This window comes from Neoarius graeffei, chromosome 3 (genome assembly GCF_027579695.1).
Source record: "Neoarius graeffei isolate fNeoGra1 chromosome 3, fNeoGra1.pri, whole genome shotgun sequence".
NCBI classification, from domain to species: Eukaryota; Metazoa; Chordata; class Actinopteri; order Siluriformes; family Ariidae; genus Neoarius; species Neoarius graeffei.
The window spans coordinates 111525463-111540080 of NC_083571.1; the positions used below are offsets into that span (position 1 = coordinate 111525463).

The 14618-nt window shown below is 44.1% G+C and overlaps 1 protein-coding gene across 2 annotated transcripts in view; it reads left to right on the forward strand.

Moving 5' to 3' along the window:
- The first annotated feature begins 3995 nt into the window (after positions 1-3995).
- Positions 3996-14618, forward strand: part of dlgap2b (discs, large (Drosophila) homolog-associated protein 2b) — a 194083-nt gene continuing 183460 nt past the window's right edge. The window contains exon 1 of one of the 2 annotated variants that reach the window (XM_060917902.1): positions 3996-5066. In XM_060917902.1, coding sequence (XP_060773885.1) covers positions 4011-5066 — 1056 coding nt within the window. In that variant the 5' untranslated portion in view covers positions 3996-4010. The remainder of the gene's footprint in view (positions 5067-14618) is intronic. The other variant, XM_060917901.1, reaches the window with a different exon arrangement.

The following is a 14618-nucleotide window of genomic DNA, read 5'->3' on the forward strand; positions in this document are numbered from 1 at the left end:
CTAAATTGACCATAGGTGTGAATGTGAGTGTGAATGGTTGTTTGTCTCTGTGTGTCAGCCCTGCAGTGACCTGGCCACTTGTCCAGGGTATACCCTGCCTCTCTCCCATAGTCAGCTGGGATAGGCTACTGCTTGCCTGTGACCCTGTACAGGATAAGCGGCTACAGATAATGGATGGTATAATGGAGCCTGCATATACCTCTTGTCCAGTCCTTTTTTCATTCTCAATTTATAAAATCCACAATGTTTTCACACAGTCTCTTTGAAAGGGAATGACACAGGTCTGAGTTTGGCTATCCTCCAACATGCTTGCTAGCTTCGCTTGCTTCTGAATTGCACACAGTGCACTTTTATCTTACACCTTTACATCTTATGACCCAGTTGATCTCGACTTCTGACTAAAACTATATCTTGGTCAAAAATAAATTTTAATAAATTATGACTTGCTTCAGGGTGGCATGGTGGTGTAGTGGTTAGCGCTGTCGCCTCACAGCAAGAAGGTCCGGGTTTGAGCCCCGTGGCTGGCGAGGGCCTTTCTGTGTGGAGTTTGCATGTTCTGGTCCACGTGGGTTTCCTCCGGGTGCTCCGGTTTCCCCCACAGTCCAAAGACATGCAGGTTAGGTTAACTGGTGACTCTAAATTGACCGTAGGTGTGAATGTGAGTGTGAATGGTTGTCTGTGTCTATGTGTCAGCCCTGTGATGACCTGGCGACTTGTCCAGGGTGTACCCTGCCTTTCGCCCGTAGTCAGCTGGGATAGGCTCCAGCTTGCCTGCGACCCTGTAGAACAGGATAAAGCGGCTAGAGATAATGAGATGAAATGACTTGCTTCATGTTGCAGTGAAACTGTTTTAATTGTGTTTTATTTATCTGTGAATCAGTGAAGAATCATTGAATAAAGAAATGAAATGTGAGATGCATCACAGATTTTTGTTTTTAAGCCTCATTCATACACAGTTTATACAAAAGCATAAATCGGCCTGCAGTCAAATCAGGTTTTGTCTTCATTCCATACATGTAGTGATAAAACCTGTGATTAAAAGAGTCTCCAGAACTACCTATAGTGCAGATAATACAGTGACAAAATAGAAGAACACACACAATAAAAATAACATACCTATACAGTTTCAGTCCAAAGACATGCAGGTTAGGCTAATTGGTGGCTCTAAATTGAGCGTAGGTGTAAATGTGAGAGTGAATGGTTGTCTGTGTCTGTGTTAGCCCTGTGATGACCTGGCGACTTGTCCAGGGTGTACCCCGCCTCTCGCCCATAGTCAGCTGGGATAGGCTTCAGCTTGCCTGCGACCCTGTAGGACAGGATAAGCGGCTACAGATAATGGATGGATGGATGGATGGATGGATGATACAACATCAAAATTTGGATGAATCTAACTGTTAAAATTCAAACAGACCACAGGTGCTTTTATGTCCAAAGTAGTGTCTGTGGCCATGCTATCTCTCAGTATGTTTGAGGGCAATGAGTCACATTTATAAATGACTAACAATTAGTTTACTTTGCTTACGAAATGTGATGAAATATAGAACTGTGCACTGAAATAAAAATAAATTTTCAGGGTGCATGTAATTAACAGCACCATCTAAAGCTATTTTATAGACTGGTCTTTGCTGAATGGGCCTTTTAGAGCCATTAAATGTGCAGTAAAGTAATGAATACATCATGTTGCTGTGTGAAAGACAGTCAACAAACCATATAGACAGTCATAAATCTGTCCACTGATTGTCATTATCCAGTGTATCAAATGATTGTCTCAAATGATTCTCAGCATGTCAGCAGTTATGGCTATTGATATTTAATAGACAATCTAAGCAAAATCAACTTTTCTTTTCTTTTTTTTAATCCCCCGCCCAAACGAAGTTTGGCAGGGGATATCCAGTAGAAACGGGTTCTGTCTGTCCGTCTGGTCATGTTTTCGTTTCCGGGCCATATCTTTAAAACTACTGAAGATATCTTCATAAAACTTTGTATACATATCAAGCAGCATGTGAACTGGTGCATTTTGCTATTTTAGATTTTTTAAAAGAAGTATTTTTCAAATTTTTACATAAAAAATAGATTTTGACTTAGTTACTAAAAGCAATGTTCGTTTCCGGAGCATATATCCAAAGCTAGTCATGATACGGACTTGAAACCTGGTATACATGTTAACAAGGTGATGTAGATGTGCCTTTTAGAAACAAGTTCTGTCCATCCATCCGGCTGTCAATCCGTACAGCTGTCTGTCCGGTCACGTTTTCGTTTCTGGGCCATATCTTTAAAACTACTGAAGATATCTTCATGAAACTTTGTATACATATCAAGCAATATGTGACCTGGTGCCTTTTCCTATTTTAGATTTTTGAAAAAAGGTATTTTTCAAATTTTTACATAAAAATAGATGCTGGCTTAGTTTCTAAGAGCAATGTTTGTTTCCGGAGCATATATCCAAAGCTATTCATGATACCGATTTGAAACTTGGTATACATATTAACAAGGTGATGTAAATGTGCCTTTTAGAAACAGGTTCTGTCCGGCTGTCCATCCATCCAGCTGTCCGTCCTGTCACATTTTCATTTCCGGGCCATATCTTTAAAACTACTGAAGATATCTTCATGAAACTGTGTATACATATCAAGCAACATATGAACTGGTGCCTTTTGCTATTTTGGATTTTTGAAAAAAAATTTTAAATTTTTACATAAAAAATAAATTTTGACTTAGTTTCTAAGAGCAATGTCTGTTTTCGGAGCATATATCCAAAACTATTCATGATATGGATTTGAAACTTGGTATACATGTTAACAAAGTGATGTAGATGTGCCTTTTGATACTAAGAAATTTGAGAAATTTAAATTTTTCATGTTTCCATGGAAACAATTCCAGACTTAGCCTCTCAGGTTAGTCTTGGGGTAGGTTTTGTTTCTGGAGCAGAACTTGATAACTATGAGTGGGATGGTCTTGAAAGTTGGTATATGTGTTGATTAAGTTGATTAAGTTGGTATATGCCTTTTGATACTAAGAAATGTGAGAAATTTTAATTTTTAGCTCACCTGGACCAAAGGTCCCATGGGCTTATGCCATGGGCTGCTGAGGTCAGGGTAAAGAGGTAGGGTTGATTTCCTGCAGCAGAACTTGAAAAATGTGACAAATAATATCTTGAAACTTGGTATATAGTTGGTATATAGGGCAGGGGATATAGGTGACTCTGTCTTCTTGTTTAGCTTTTATTTTCAGTCCAATTTGTACTGGTTCTGTTCTGGTTCATGACAGTTTTTAGATGGGTAGCTGACTACTTATACAGTGTATATGTTACGTAGATTATGTTCAGGCCTTGTCAGCCCTGTGATGACCTGGTGACTTGTCAAGGGTGTACCCTGCCTCTTGCCCATAGTCAGCTGGGATAGGCTCCAGCTTGCCTGCGACCCTGTAGAACAGGATAAGCGGCTACAGATGATGGATGGATGGATGGATGGATGGATGGATGGATGGATGGATGGATGGATGGATGGATGGATGTTCACGCCTTTTGTGAATCTGAACTAAAACAGTGATTTTGATGACTGTCCTGTCCTCTCCTTCTCTTATTTCTAGGCCCATGATTAAACATATCAAGAAGATTTCCAAGCATAGGAAGTCCATTTGGTTTTCCATTTTCAGTTAGTTTTGTTAAGACTTCTACTACCTGAGAGGAAGATAAATTTAGCTTATATAGTATATTGACTTTAAGATCATATGTTTGTTTCTGAGTGTATTTATTGCTAGGAAAAGAGGCGCTCTTGGGGCTCAAGAATAGGTAAGGGTTCCATTTTGAGATTCTTTGCAGTATGAGAAGTTCTGTTTGAGACAGGCTAATTAGTACATTCAAGATCCGTGCATAAAAAAGTAATATAAGTTTGCAGTCTCTACTCCATTCCACTCACTTTTTTTCCATCTTCTTTACAGACCCCCCATCTACCCCTTGGTCACCTTCCCGACACTTCAATGAGGACAGAAACCTGCCTCAACCTGGGAACATGAAGGGCTTATCGGGCAGCCGTGGCCAGCATCATCAGCTCCCCTTGCCCCACTCCCCGTGTGGCCTGGTGGAGTTTGATCGACCTCATGACATTCATGGTGTTCACTCGTCTGACATACGTCACACCTACCTGCTTAGCCCAACAGAAAGCTGTGCCATGGACTACCAGCACCACCAGCGCTACTCTCCTCGTAGCTCCATCCACTCCGACTGCATGATGCTTTCACCAACAGTGCTGCAACCCACTGGAACTGCCGACCACATCTCCAGCAGCACATTTCCAAGAATGCACTATGGTTCCCAGTACTATGACTCAGCCTCCCGAGATGACTGTGCTACCATCACCACATCAGCCACTTCTGCTGCTGTTGCCTCATCATTTCCCTCTCATCATGCTGTTAGCAAGAGCAATCGCATTCCTGCCAACCTCCTGGATCAATTTGAGAAGCAGCTTCCAGTGCACCGCGATGGTTTCCACACATTGCAGTACCAGCGTACTTCCGCTTCTGAGCAGCGCAGTGAGAGTCCTGGACGAATTCGCCATCTGGTGCACTCTGTCCAGAAGCTCTTCACCAAATCCCACTCCCTGGAGGGCTCATCCAAAATGAATGGTGCTAAAGGGGAAGGTGGGGCCCACCACCACCACAGTGGCCACCACTCATCCAAACATGGGATCAAACGAAGCAAGAGCAAGGAACGCAAGCATCGCTCAGGCAGCTGGTGGAGCTCTGACGATAACCTGGACAGTGACGGCACTTTCCGCACTCCTAGTGGTATGACCCGGCATCACACAGGTCATTGTATCTCTGAATCTGTACGCCCTCACTTTGGTGACCACTCTCTCAAAACCTCCAAGAGCAGCAATGATGTTAAGTGCTCAGCCTGTGAGAGCCTTTCCATGCCACCAGAAGGAAAGTTCATGAAAAGGAGCTCCTGGTCCACGCTTACTGTCAGCCAGGCCAAAGAAGCATACCGAAAATCCTCCCTCAACTTGGACAAGCCCACAGTCCATCAGGATCTAAAATCCTCACTACGCGCCAGTCATTATCTGCAGGTTGGTAGAGTATTCATATGATCCTGGGCTGCAAATCTGAGGTGATTGTTATTGGATTAGGTGTTCAGATTAAATGAACACCATGGTTATCAGATGGTTAAATGGTTTGAAACATTTATTCCAATACTAAATGTTATATGAGAAAATCATTATTCAGCAGTGTTAATTTGTTATATCCCAATTAGTTAGTACCACATTTTTAGTTCATTAGGACAGGCAGACATACAAAATTGGGTTTTTCATGTTGCAGGTTAGAAAGCAAGCTCAGCAAACTTGACAACATGCCTTATTGAGCCAAAGGAAACAAATATGCAGGCTGTGTTTATGCTTTTTTGCAATTACTTTGGGTGACTTTGCTTGTCTTGGTTTGTGCTGTCTTCTTGGAATTTGTGTGTTTCCTGACTGAGATGTCAAGGCATTTTAAATGTCAAAAATTGGACATTGTTTTTGGATAATGTTGGTTTAAGTTAATGATTATTTCCCATGTCTTCTTGATTGGCAGTTAGTGATCTTCTGAACTGCTGTAGTAGTGGAATGGTATACTAGTCATATATTACCCAATATCATGTTTTTTCATGCACCAACATATTCATTAATGATGTCACATTTTCTAATAGGACATTAAATTCCATATAACACTGCAGCTGAGGTGCAATGACTTAATTGTTTGGCTAACAACAGTGAAATAATATTGTTTAAACCAGAGACATTATAAGGGAGGAGACATCCCACTTTAAGAATTCTGAATAGAAATCTTTGAGAAAAGTCCATAATGCCAAAGATGGCAGTTGTATGCACATATCTTGCCTGTCTCCACAAAGGGGCAATCATCTGCTGAACTGGGAAACATTTAAAGCTCATAGGCAACGGTTTTAATTTTATGCACATTTGAAACTTCATATGTTAAAAAACACTCTGTAATTTTCTTCTAGTCCCAAGAAGTATTGTTAATAAGTAACAATTAAAATAAGTTAGCGTGGATCGTGGTGAATTTCTGTTTGGCTATTTTTGTGACCACTCAGCACGTGACATCATTTAAGACAAACAAACCGCTTGAGTTGAGTCCACTTCCGTTTACTTACATTGCCGTTCGGCTTGAGTGCAGACGTGCGTTCAGGAATTTCCAAAGAAAAACCATGCCTTATTGTTGTGCAGTGAACTGTAACAACAGGACCGGTTCAGGAAGAAGTTTTTACCTTTTACCGAGAGAGGAGAAGAGGCAGAGAGAGTGGATTGGCTTTTTCCAGAAGAGGAGAAGAGGCAGAGCGAGTGGGTTGACTTTTTCTGAAAGCGGAGAAGAGGTGGAGCGATAGGGTTGGCTTTTTCTGAAAAAGGAGAAGAGGCAGAGCGAGTGGGTTGGCTTTTTCTGAAAGAGGAGACAAGGTGGAGAGAGTAGATTGTGCGCATGAAGCCAGAGGGTTGTTTTTTTTTGGAAGAGGAGACGAGGCGGAGAGAGTGAATTGTGCGCGTGAAACAAAATCAAGCAGTCAAAGAAGAAACGGACCAGCAACGCTCAAGCAAAAAGGAGAAGATTGGAGGTAAACATTTTTACTTTTGCTTGCAATTGACAAGTCAAGAATCCTGAGGGATCCTGTACAATCATTGTGGAAATATAACAAAGGGATATTTCCTTGCTTAGAGTAGGCTATAAATAGTATAATGTCGCGGATGGCAGGCTAATGTGGCCTACCGGCACACTGTCCAGTAATCATTCCCTATATCCACTAGGGAGGGTGGTTTAATTATTCTTCAAAAAGGCTCTTATTTAGTATTACGACAAAAGTAGGAATTTATCATAACTACCAGGATAAATTGTTTGGGCGCGAGTCTTGTTGAGGTTCAGGGTCACCGCGATCAGAGTCGGACGAGTCGCTGTCTGATTCCGAGGCTGCACGGTCAAACCAGTGAGCCACATTCACCAATTGCTTTGCAACGGCCATAGGTTCATACATATATGGTTTCACTCTCAATATTTAATTTGGAGAGTTCCTACTTCAAAATCACTATCAGATATTTTACACAACCTCTCACAACCAAAGTCCGTACACGTGTGTTTGGCTCGCAGATAAACAAAGAACTACTCCCAGTCTGTTTGGCTTAAATGACGTCATGACGACTGTCCCCTGGTGATGAAAGTGTGCATAAGTGAGATGTAAACAAGCCTTCGGAAATTGGTCAAAGCAGTATATTTTAACCGTTTTATTCAATTTCAGGGTGCAAATTAGACACTAGGAAAATTGAATTTGCTTTTTGGGTTGTTCTTCTAGACAATAAAGTTGATATTCTACGTTTCACCTCCGACCATTGCCTATGACCTGAAAGCCAATCATATTGTTGTACTGATGCAAGCATGCAGTTGTGCATGCATAGTAGAAGTATAGCAACCTCGTAGCAATCTTGTGCATGTGTAGTAGAAGTATAACCTGTGGAGAAAAATGCATTTAAACCTTATTTTAGGGCAAAGTCACCAAATTGTTTAATCAGGTTTTATCAGCTTTGACTGGTGATTCTATACATGCAGTTTTTATGTCCAATGGCCATTGAAAGTTATAGTTATGGCTCTCTCCCCATTCATTTACATAAGTGCTTGGTCTTGTTAGCTTGAAATAACTGCCTGGGTGTGATACCAGGATGACTGATGAGTGACAAACATGCCTATAGGGACTTTGGTTTAAACCCAGTTGTTTTTACTTCTCATCAAAACCTCTCATCAAAATTAGTTCATCAAAACTAATTGTAAAGTAGACCATCATTTTAAAATTCTTGTAGCAGCTATAAAGATATATATATATATATATATATATATATATATATATATATATATATATATATATATATATATATATATATTTCCTATTAAAGTAATCTGTAGATTACTAAGAAGAACAAATATTCCTTGCTGGATTACTTATACATGGTGTTTGGCAGGGTGCTGATTGATGTGTTGACTGAGCCACTCTTTAAGAAGACCCAACTTCTAGCAAGCATCTAATGCAGTTCATGGTAATGTAAGAAGACATGATTTATTGGATGATCTTTGTTAAAGAAAGTCCATCTACTATACTGTGGACTCTATATTAGCAACCAGTTAGGTCAGTTCATTTATTTAATGTTCTCAGTTAGCTTGTACTCGAACTTGGATTTTGTTATCTCTCAATATGTTTGTTGAGGTGGGCGGCACGGTGGTGTAGTGGTTAGCGCTGTCGCCTCACAGCAAGAAGGTCCTGGGTTCGAGCCCCATGGCCGGCGAGGGCCTTTCTGTGTGGAGTTTGCATGTTCTCCCCGTGTCCGCGTGGGTTTCCTCCGGGTGCTCCGGTTTCCCCCACAGTCCAAAGACATGCAGGTTAGGTTAATTACTGACTCTAAATTGACCGTAGGTGTGAATGTGAGTGTGAATGGTTGTCTGTGTCTATGTGTCAGCCCTGTGATGACCTGGCGACTTGTCCAGGGTGTACCCCGCCTTTCGCCCGTAGTCAGCTGGGATAGGCTCCAGCTTGCCTGCGACCCTGTAGAAGGATAAAGCGGCTAGAGATAATGAGAGATGAGATGAGATATTTGTTGAGTAATATAATTCAAAATAATTATACAAACCCAAATCAGAAAAAGTTGGGATGGTATGGAGAATAAAAAAAAAATGGTTTCTAAATTTACTTTGACTTGTATTTCATTGCCGACAGAATGAACCCAATTTTTTTTTGTCTAGTAAACTTCATTTCATTTGCTAATATACATCCATTCCTGCATTTCAGGCTTGCAAAGCATTCCAAAAAAAGGATGGAATGGGTCAATTTAGGACCAGTAATAAGGTCTCTCATCTCATTATCTCTAGCTGCTTTATCCTGTTCTACAGGGTCGCAGGCAAGCTGGAGCCTATCCCAGCTGACTACGGGCGAAAGGTGGGGTACACCCTGGACAAGCCGCCAGGTCATCACAGGGCTAACACATAGACACAGACAACCATTCACACTCCCACCTGTGGGGGAAACCGGAGCACCCGGAGAAAACCCACACAGACAACATGCAAACTCCGCACAGAAAGGTCCTCGCCGGCCACGGGGCTCGAACCCGGACCTTCTTGCTGTGAGGTGACAGCGCTAACCACTACACCACCCTGCCACCCAGTAATGAGGTAAAACAAATAAATAATGATGTGATTTGAAATAGGTGATGTCAAAAGATGATTGTAATCATGATTTGGTACAAAATCAGTATCCAGGAAAGGTCTAGTCTTTGAGGAGCAAAGATGGGCCAAGGATCTCCAGTTTGTCAACAAATGCATGAGAAAATTATTGAAATGTTCAAGAACAATGTTCCTCAAAGAAAGATACAAAGGGATTTGGATATTTAACCCTCTACAGTGCATAATATCATTAAACAGTTCAAGGTATCTAGAGGAATTTCAGTGCATAAAGGACAAGGGCACAAGCCTAAGTTGAAAACCTGTGATGTATGATCCATCAGACAGCACTGCATCTAGAACTATCATTCATCTATAGCTGATATAAACACATGGGCTCGGGATAACTTTGGAAAAGCAATACAATATGGAGTTACATCCACAAATGCCAGTTAAAACTTTATTGTGCAAAAAATAAGCCTTATGTTAACTGTGTCCAGAAGTGCTGTTGGCTTCTCTGGTCTCGGAGACATCTTGGATGGACCATCACACAATTGTTGGAAGCATAGGTGTTTGTTACCTGTGGGGCATTTCTGTCTATCACACCTCTGCCGGTGCCAGTGGGCCAGCCACAGGGTCATCAGCTGGGAGCCACCCTTCACAGATGTTTCACCCCTTTAAACCCAGAACATCTCTAGGTGGTGGGGCAGCAGTAGAGATGTCTCCTTGGGAGGCTATACACTGTCCTGCACCAGCTGCTTGATTTCTGTCCACTTGGGAGGTGTGGTATCAAATTTGAAGGCAGGTTCCGGAGGACAGGGAACATGCCCTAGTGAGCCAAGGGGGATGTTCTTGTTGCTGTTGCCAAGCTGTTCCCTGATATGGTTCTCTAGTTCCTGTGGGGTGGTCTTGAGCTTCCCAGACTTCTTCTCTTCAAGCAGGTCTTGGGCGTACTTGAAGGGGTCCTGGAAGAAGCTAGTGCGTGCTTTCTCCTTTTTGCTCCTGCATTTATGAATCCACTCTGGTCTGCTGAGGTTGGTAATCCTGGATCTTAGCTGGTCCAAGAGAGCTTTGAGACCCTCCTTCACTCGCTCTTGTGCCTTCCTCCATGCTTTCTGGAGAAGTTGTCTTTCCTTCACCAACTTAAGGACTTCTCTTTCTCTCCTTCCTTGTTGCTTAGGGGTGATCTTCTTTTGAGGCATTTCCCCAAACCTCTGCCTGCATTCTTTGTAGGTGTTCCCAAAGACATTGAGTTTGACTGTTGTGCTGCCCTTTAGCGAGTTCTGAAGGATTGGGTGTAACTTCTGTTCGAAGGCTCTCCATGCCTCTTTGTCACTGGCTTTTGGCCACCTGACTTTGTCCTGGCAGATTGGCTTTTCTTTTGGTGGTGTTCTTGTGGATTGGCTGCTTGCAGGCTCAGCATGCATTGCTTGCAGTGGGGCATATTTGTGCTGCTGGTGTTGCACTTCCTTCAGGGAAGACTGCTGCGGCTCCTCTCTCTCTCACCCTCAGCAATAGTGGACTCAACAGCACTGTGGTGCTCACCCGGGCTTTGCGTCCTCCTTGTCTCACCTGCAGAAACAGTGCAAGTTTGTAAATGGGTTCTCCCCCCACATTTTGCCTTTCCTTGATGGATGTGCAGGCCCCGTTGTGTTGTCACTTTGGACCATCCACAGCTGCACTTCCTAAGGATCTTACTGCCATTAGTCATTGCTGTTCCAGTCTTTTCTGTGTTGTCCATCCTAGTTGGTCCATTTTCCATCCCGCCTCTCGGTGGACCACCAGGCTGTCTTCTTTGTATTGTGCTTGTAGCTTCTTAGGGGGTCCATGTAGTGAGGAAGTCACTTTATGGACATGTGGAAAGGGTAACTAGCCCATCCACCCTGGTGCGGTCTTTCCCGCCACCAGTCAGTCTTCCCTGACTGCCCTCCAGTCTTTCCTGGATGCCAACTGCCCTATTCACAGTAGTCACTGGTGTTCCAGGTAAACGTGGTTGGAAGCACACACAGGTGTTTGTTGCCTGCAGGGCATTTCTGCCTCTTGCACCTCCACCAGTGCCAGTGGGCCACCCACAAGGTTGTCAGCTGGGAGCCACCCTTCACTGATGTTTCACCCCTTTAAACCCAGAACATCTCTAGGTGGTGGGACAGCAGTAGGGATATCTCCCTACTGCTCCCTGTGGCTGGCCCGAAGATCCTTGGTTCCACCACTTTGGGTCTCTTCTTCTGAGCCTGAACCAGAAGCTCCCTTTCTCTGCCTCCTCAGCCAGTTCCCTGAGGGCCTTCTTCTGCTTGGACCCAGTGACTCCAAGGGTCTTCAGTAGCTGCTGAGTGGATTTTCCAATGAAGTCTCTGCATCCAACTTTGACAGGGTAGGTGCATACCTTCCACCCTGCTTCTGTACAAGCTGCAGCAAGCTTGCTGTACTTCTCCTTTTTTTCTTTTGAAGGCTGCCTCCATCATTTCTTCCCATGATACTGTGAGTTTTGCCAAGATTACCACCTTAGTAGAGGTGGACCACAGAACGATGTCTGGCCATAGGAAGTAATGGCTATTTTGGGAGGGAACTTGAGCTGCTGGTTGAGGTCAACCTTCATCTGCCACTCACATCCAGATTTCAAGATGGACCACTACCTCTGGCTGATGTTTCCTCCATCCACTCCTTGTTTAACAAAACCTATCCATGGTTTGGAGGATGATGGGCTGGCTCTGTTGAATTCGAGCCTGCATTCCTCCAACACCTCTGCCAGTTTCTGGAGCACTTGGTCATGGTGCCATCTGTATTGGCCCTAGGTCAGAGCTGTTTTGCAGCCAGTGAGGGTGTGCTGCAAGCTTGAATTTTGTGCATCACAAAGGCTGCAGCTGGTTTCTGAGCCATACTAGAGGTGCACATTCTGGGGGCTTGGGAGGGTGTCACAGGTGGACCTGGTGAGGAAGCTCAGTCTGGCTTGAGGGATCTTCCACATGTCAGTCCACTTTACGACTCTGTTGGTAACTGCCTCCCAGTTTGTCCACCTTCCTTGATGACACTGGCTCACAGCTCTGATCCTTAGCTCATCATCCTCCATTCTCATGACTTCTGAGACCACCAGCTCTTTCCTCTCCTTTTCCGTGGCTTTGGACCACATCTTGCGGGCTGGTCCCCACCCCAGCCCTGCCTTGCCCTGCTGTAACTGCCCAACTATTTCCCGGTGTTGTAGTTGGCTGATAGCTTGGTCCACTGCTTGTTCAGCCCTCCATTTGTACCCTCTTCTCACTGATGCCTTGGCTTGTGGCACAACTGGATCAGGTGAGTCTCTCAGCTCAAACACGAGCCTCATCTTTTCCAGTTTGTAGCCCAGATTGAGTAACTTCAGTGGTGAGTGGAGTGTGTTCTCTCCAAACAGGGCAGCACTGGAGATGCAGTGAGGTAGACCACTTGCATATGTAGTTGTTTGCTTTCAGGGCCATCCTCTGTACTGTTGTTGCAGAGATCTCGTTCAACTTCAGCAGCCACATCAATAAAGGATGAATTGATAGCACCAGGTATTGAATTTTCCTGGCAGGTGGAAACATGTATTGTGGTAAGATGAATCAGAATTCCAGTTCTTTTTTGGAAGAAATGGATGCTGTATGCTCTGGACCAAAGATGAAAAAGGACTGGAGCAGTTTTCTAAGGAATGTTGGGACAATGCACTGTATACTTGTATATGTACATATTGACAATAAAGCTCTCTTGAATCTTGAAGTAATGGGAAAGGTGGAAAATTTTATTTAGCAGTGTTTATTTTCCACTTTTCAGTGTCTTTTATTGAGCTCACACTGACACACACACACACACACACACACACACACACACATAGTTCTGCTTTGTTGCAATTTGCAACTCTCTCTTCTCTCCTCTCGGTCATCACTGAAAGAGAGGAAAAAACAGACACACCTTACATCAGCCTTACACAAACTCAGCTGTGATCTCTTTTATCACTCACCTCCTCTGGCCTTGCTCTCCATTCACAAACAGATACTCAACCATGCCCCTGTCTCCATATACCCCAACCTCCTGTCTCAGGCCGAGGAGCCGTCTGGCCTGCAGCTGACTACCACCTGGTGGGAGAAGAAATCTGCCACAGCCATCTGTGCCCCTGGCCTGTAGACTACCTTGAACTTAAAGGGCTGAAGGGACAGATACCAATGAGGGATCCATGTGTTGGCATCCTTCATGCAGTGGAACCACTGGAGCAGGGCATGATCTGAGCAGAAGTTGAAAGGGCATCCTAGCAGGTAGTATCAGAGGGTGAGGACCACCCATTTGATGGCTAGGTACTCCTTGATGGTGCTGTATTTATTCTGTCACACCGAGAGCTTCTGGCTGATGTACAGCACTGGGTGCTCCTCCCCCTCCACCACCTGGGACAAAATGACCCCCAGCCATTTTTCTGATGCATGTGTCAGCAAAATAAATGGAAGAGAAAAGTTAGAGAAGTGTAATAGTGGTCCACCACACAGTGCAGACTTTACCTGAGTGAATCTCTCCAAGCACAGCTCTGTCCATTGGACCAGATCTGGCACTCCTTTTTAGTGAGATCAGTCAGTGGGCTGGTGACATCTGAATAGTTAGGCACAAACCTGTGATAATGGCCAGCCATACAACTGGGAAAATGCAACACTCACTCACTCACTATCCATTAATGCCAGTTTCCACCAACTGGTGGGTATGACATTGCATGATAGGCTTTCGCCCTTATTTTCCATGCTGTTCGGTCCCTTGTGTCATTTGCAGTGAATTTGGTCACCTTTAGGTCATTTGTAACCACTTTGCACCATGTTTTGCGTGGCCTACCCCTTCTTTTCCAACCATCAACCTGGATGTTCCTTATGGTGTTAATACAGCTCTCAGCCCTTTCTACATGTCCAAACCATCGCAACCGCTTACATCTGATAGCAGTCATGAGTTCAACCATCTTGGGCCTTGTGCATAAGTCACTCACACTGGTAACATCAGGTTTGACACCACACACCCACCTTAGCATCACCCTTTCATTTCTCTCCAGCCTTGCCATATCGATCTTCCTAGGGGCCCAGCACTCACTGGCATACAGCATGGCATCCCTAACACAGCTACCATACACCCTACCCCATGTTTGAAATGACAAGCTCTTGCAAGACAGTATAGGCAGCAGCTCCCTGAATTTGTCCCAGGCGGCTCTCACCCTAGTGATTGTGGCAGCCTCACAACCACCACCAGCACAGATGGTATCTCCTAGATAGCAAAAGGAATCCACCACATCCAGACGGTGTTCACCCACCATGACATGGTCGCATGGCCTGCCATCGATGGGAGAAGCTGTTCCTAGGCATCTGCTGCACCTGAACAAGGGGTCAGAGATCAGTCTGCCCTGTACATTACTGCATTTCTTATGAACCCAGTGCAAACACCCACTGCAGTAGATGGAATTG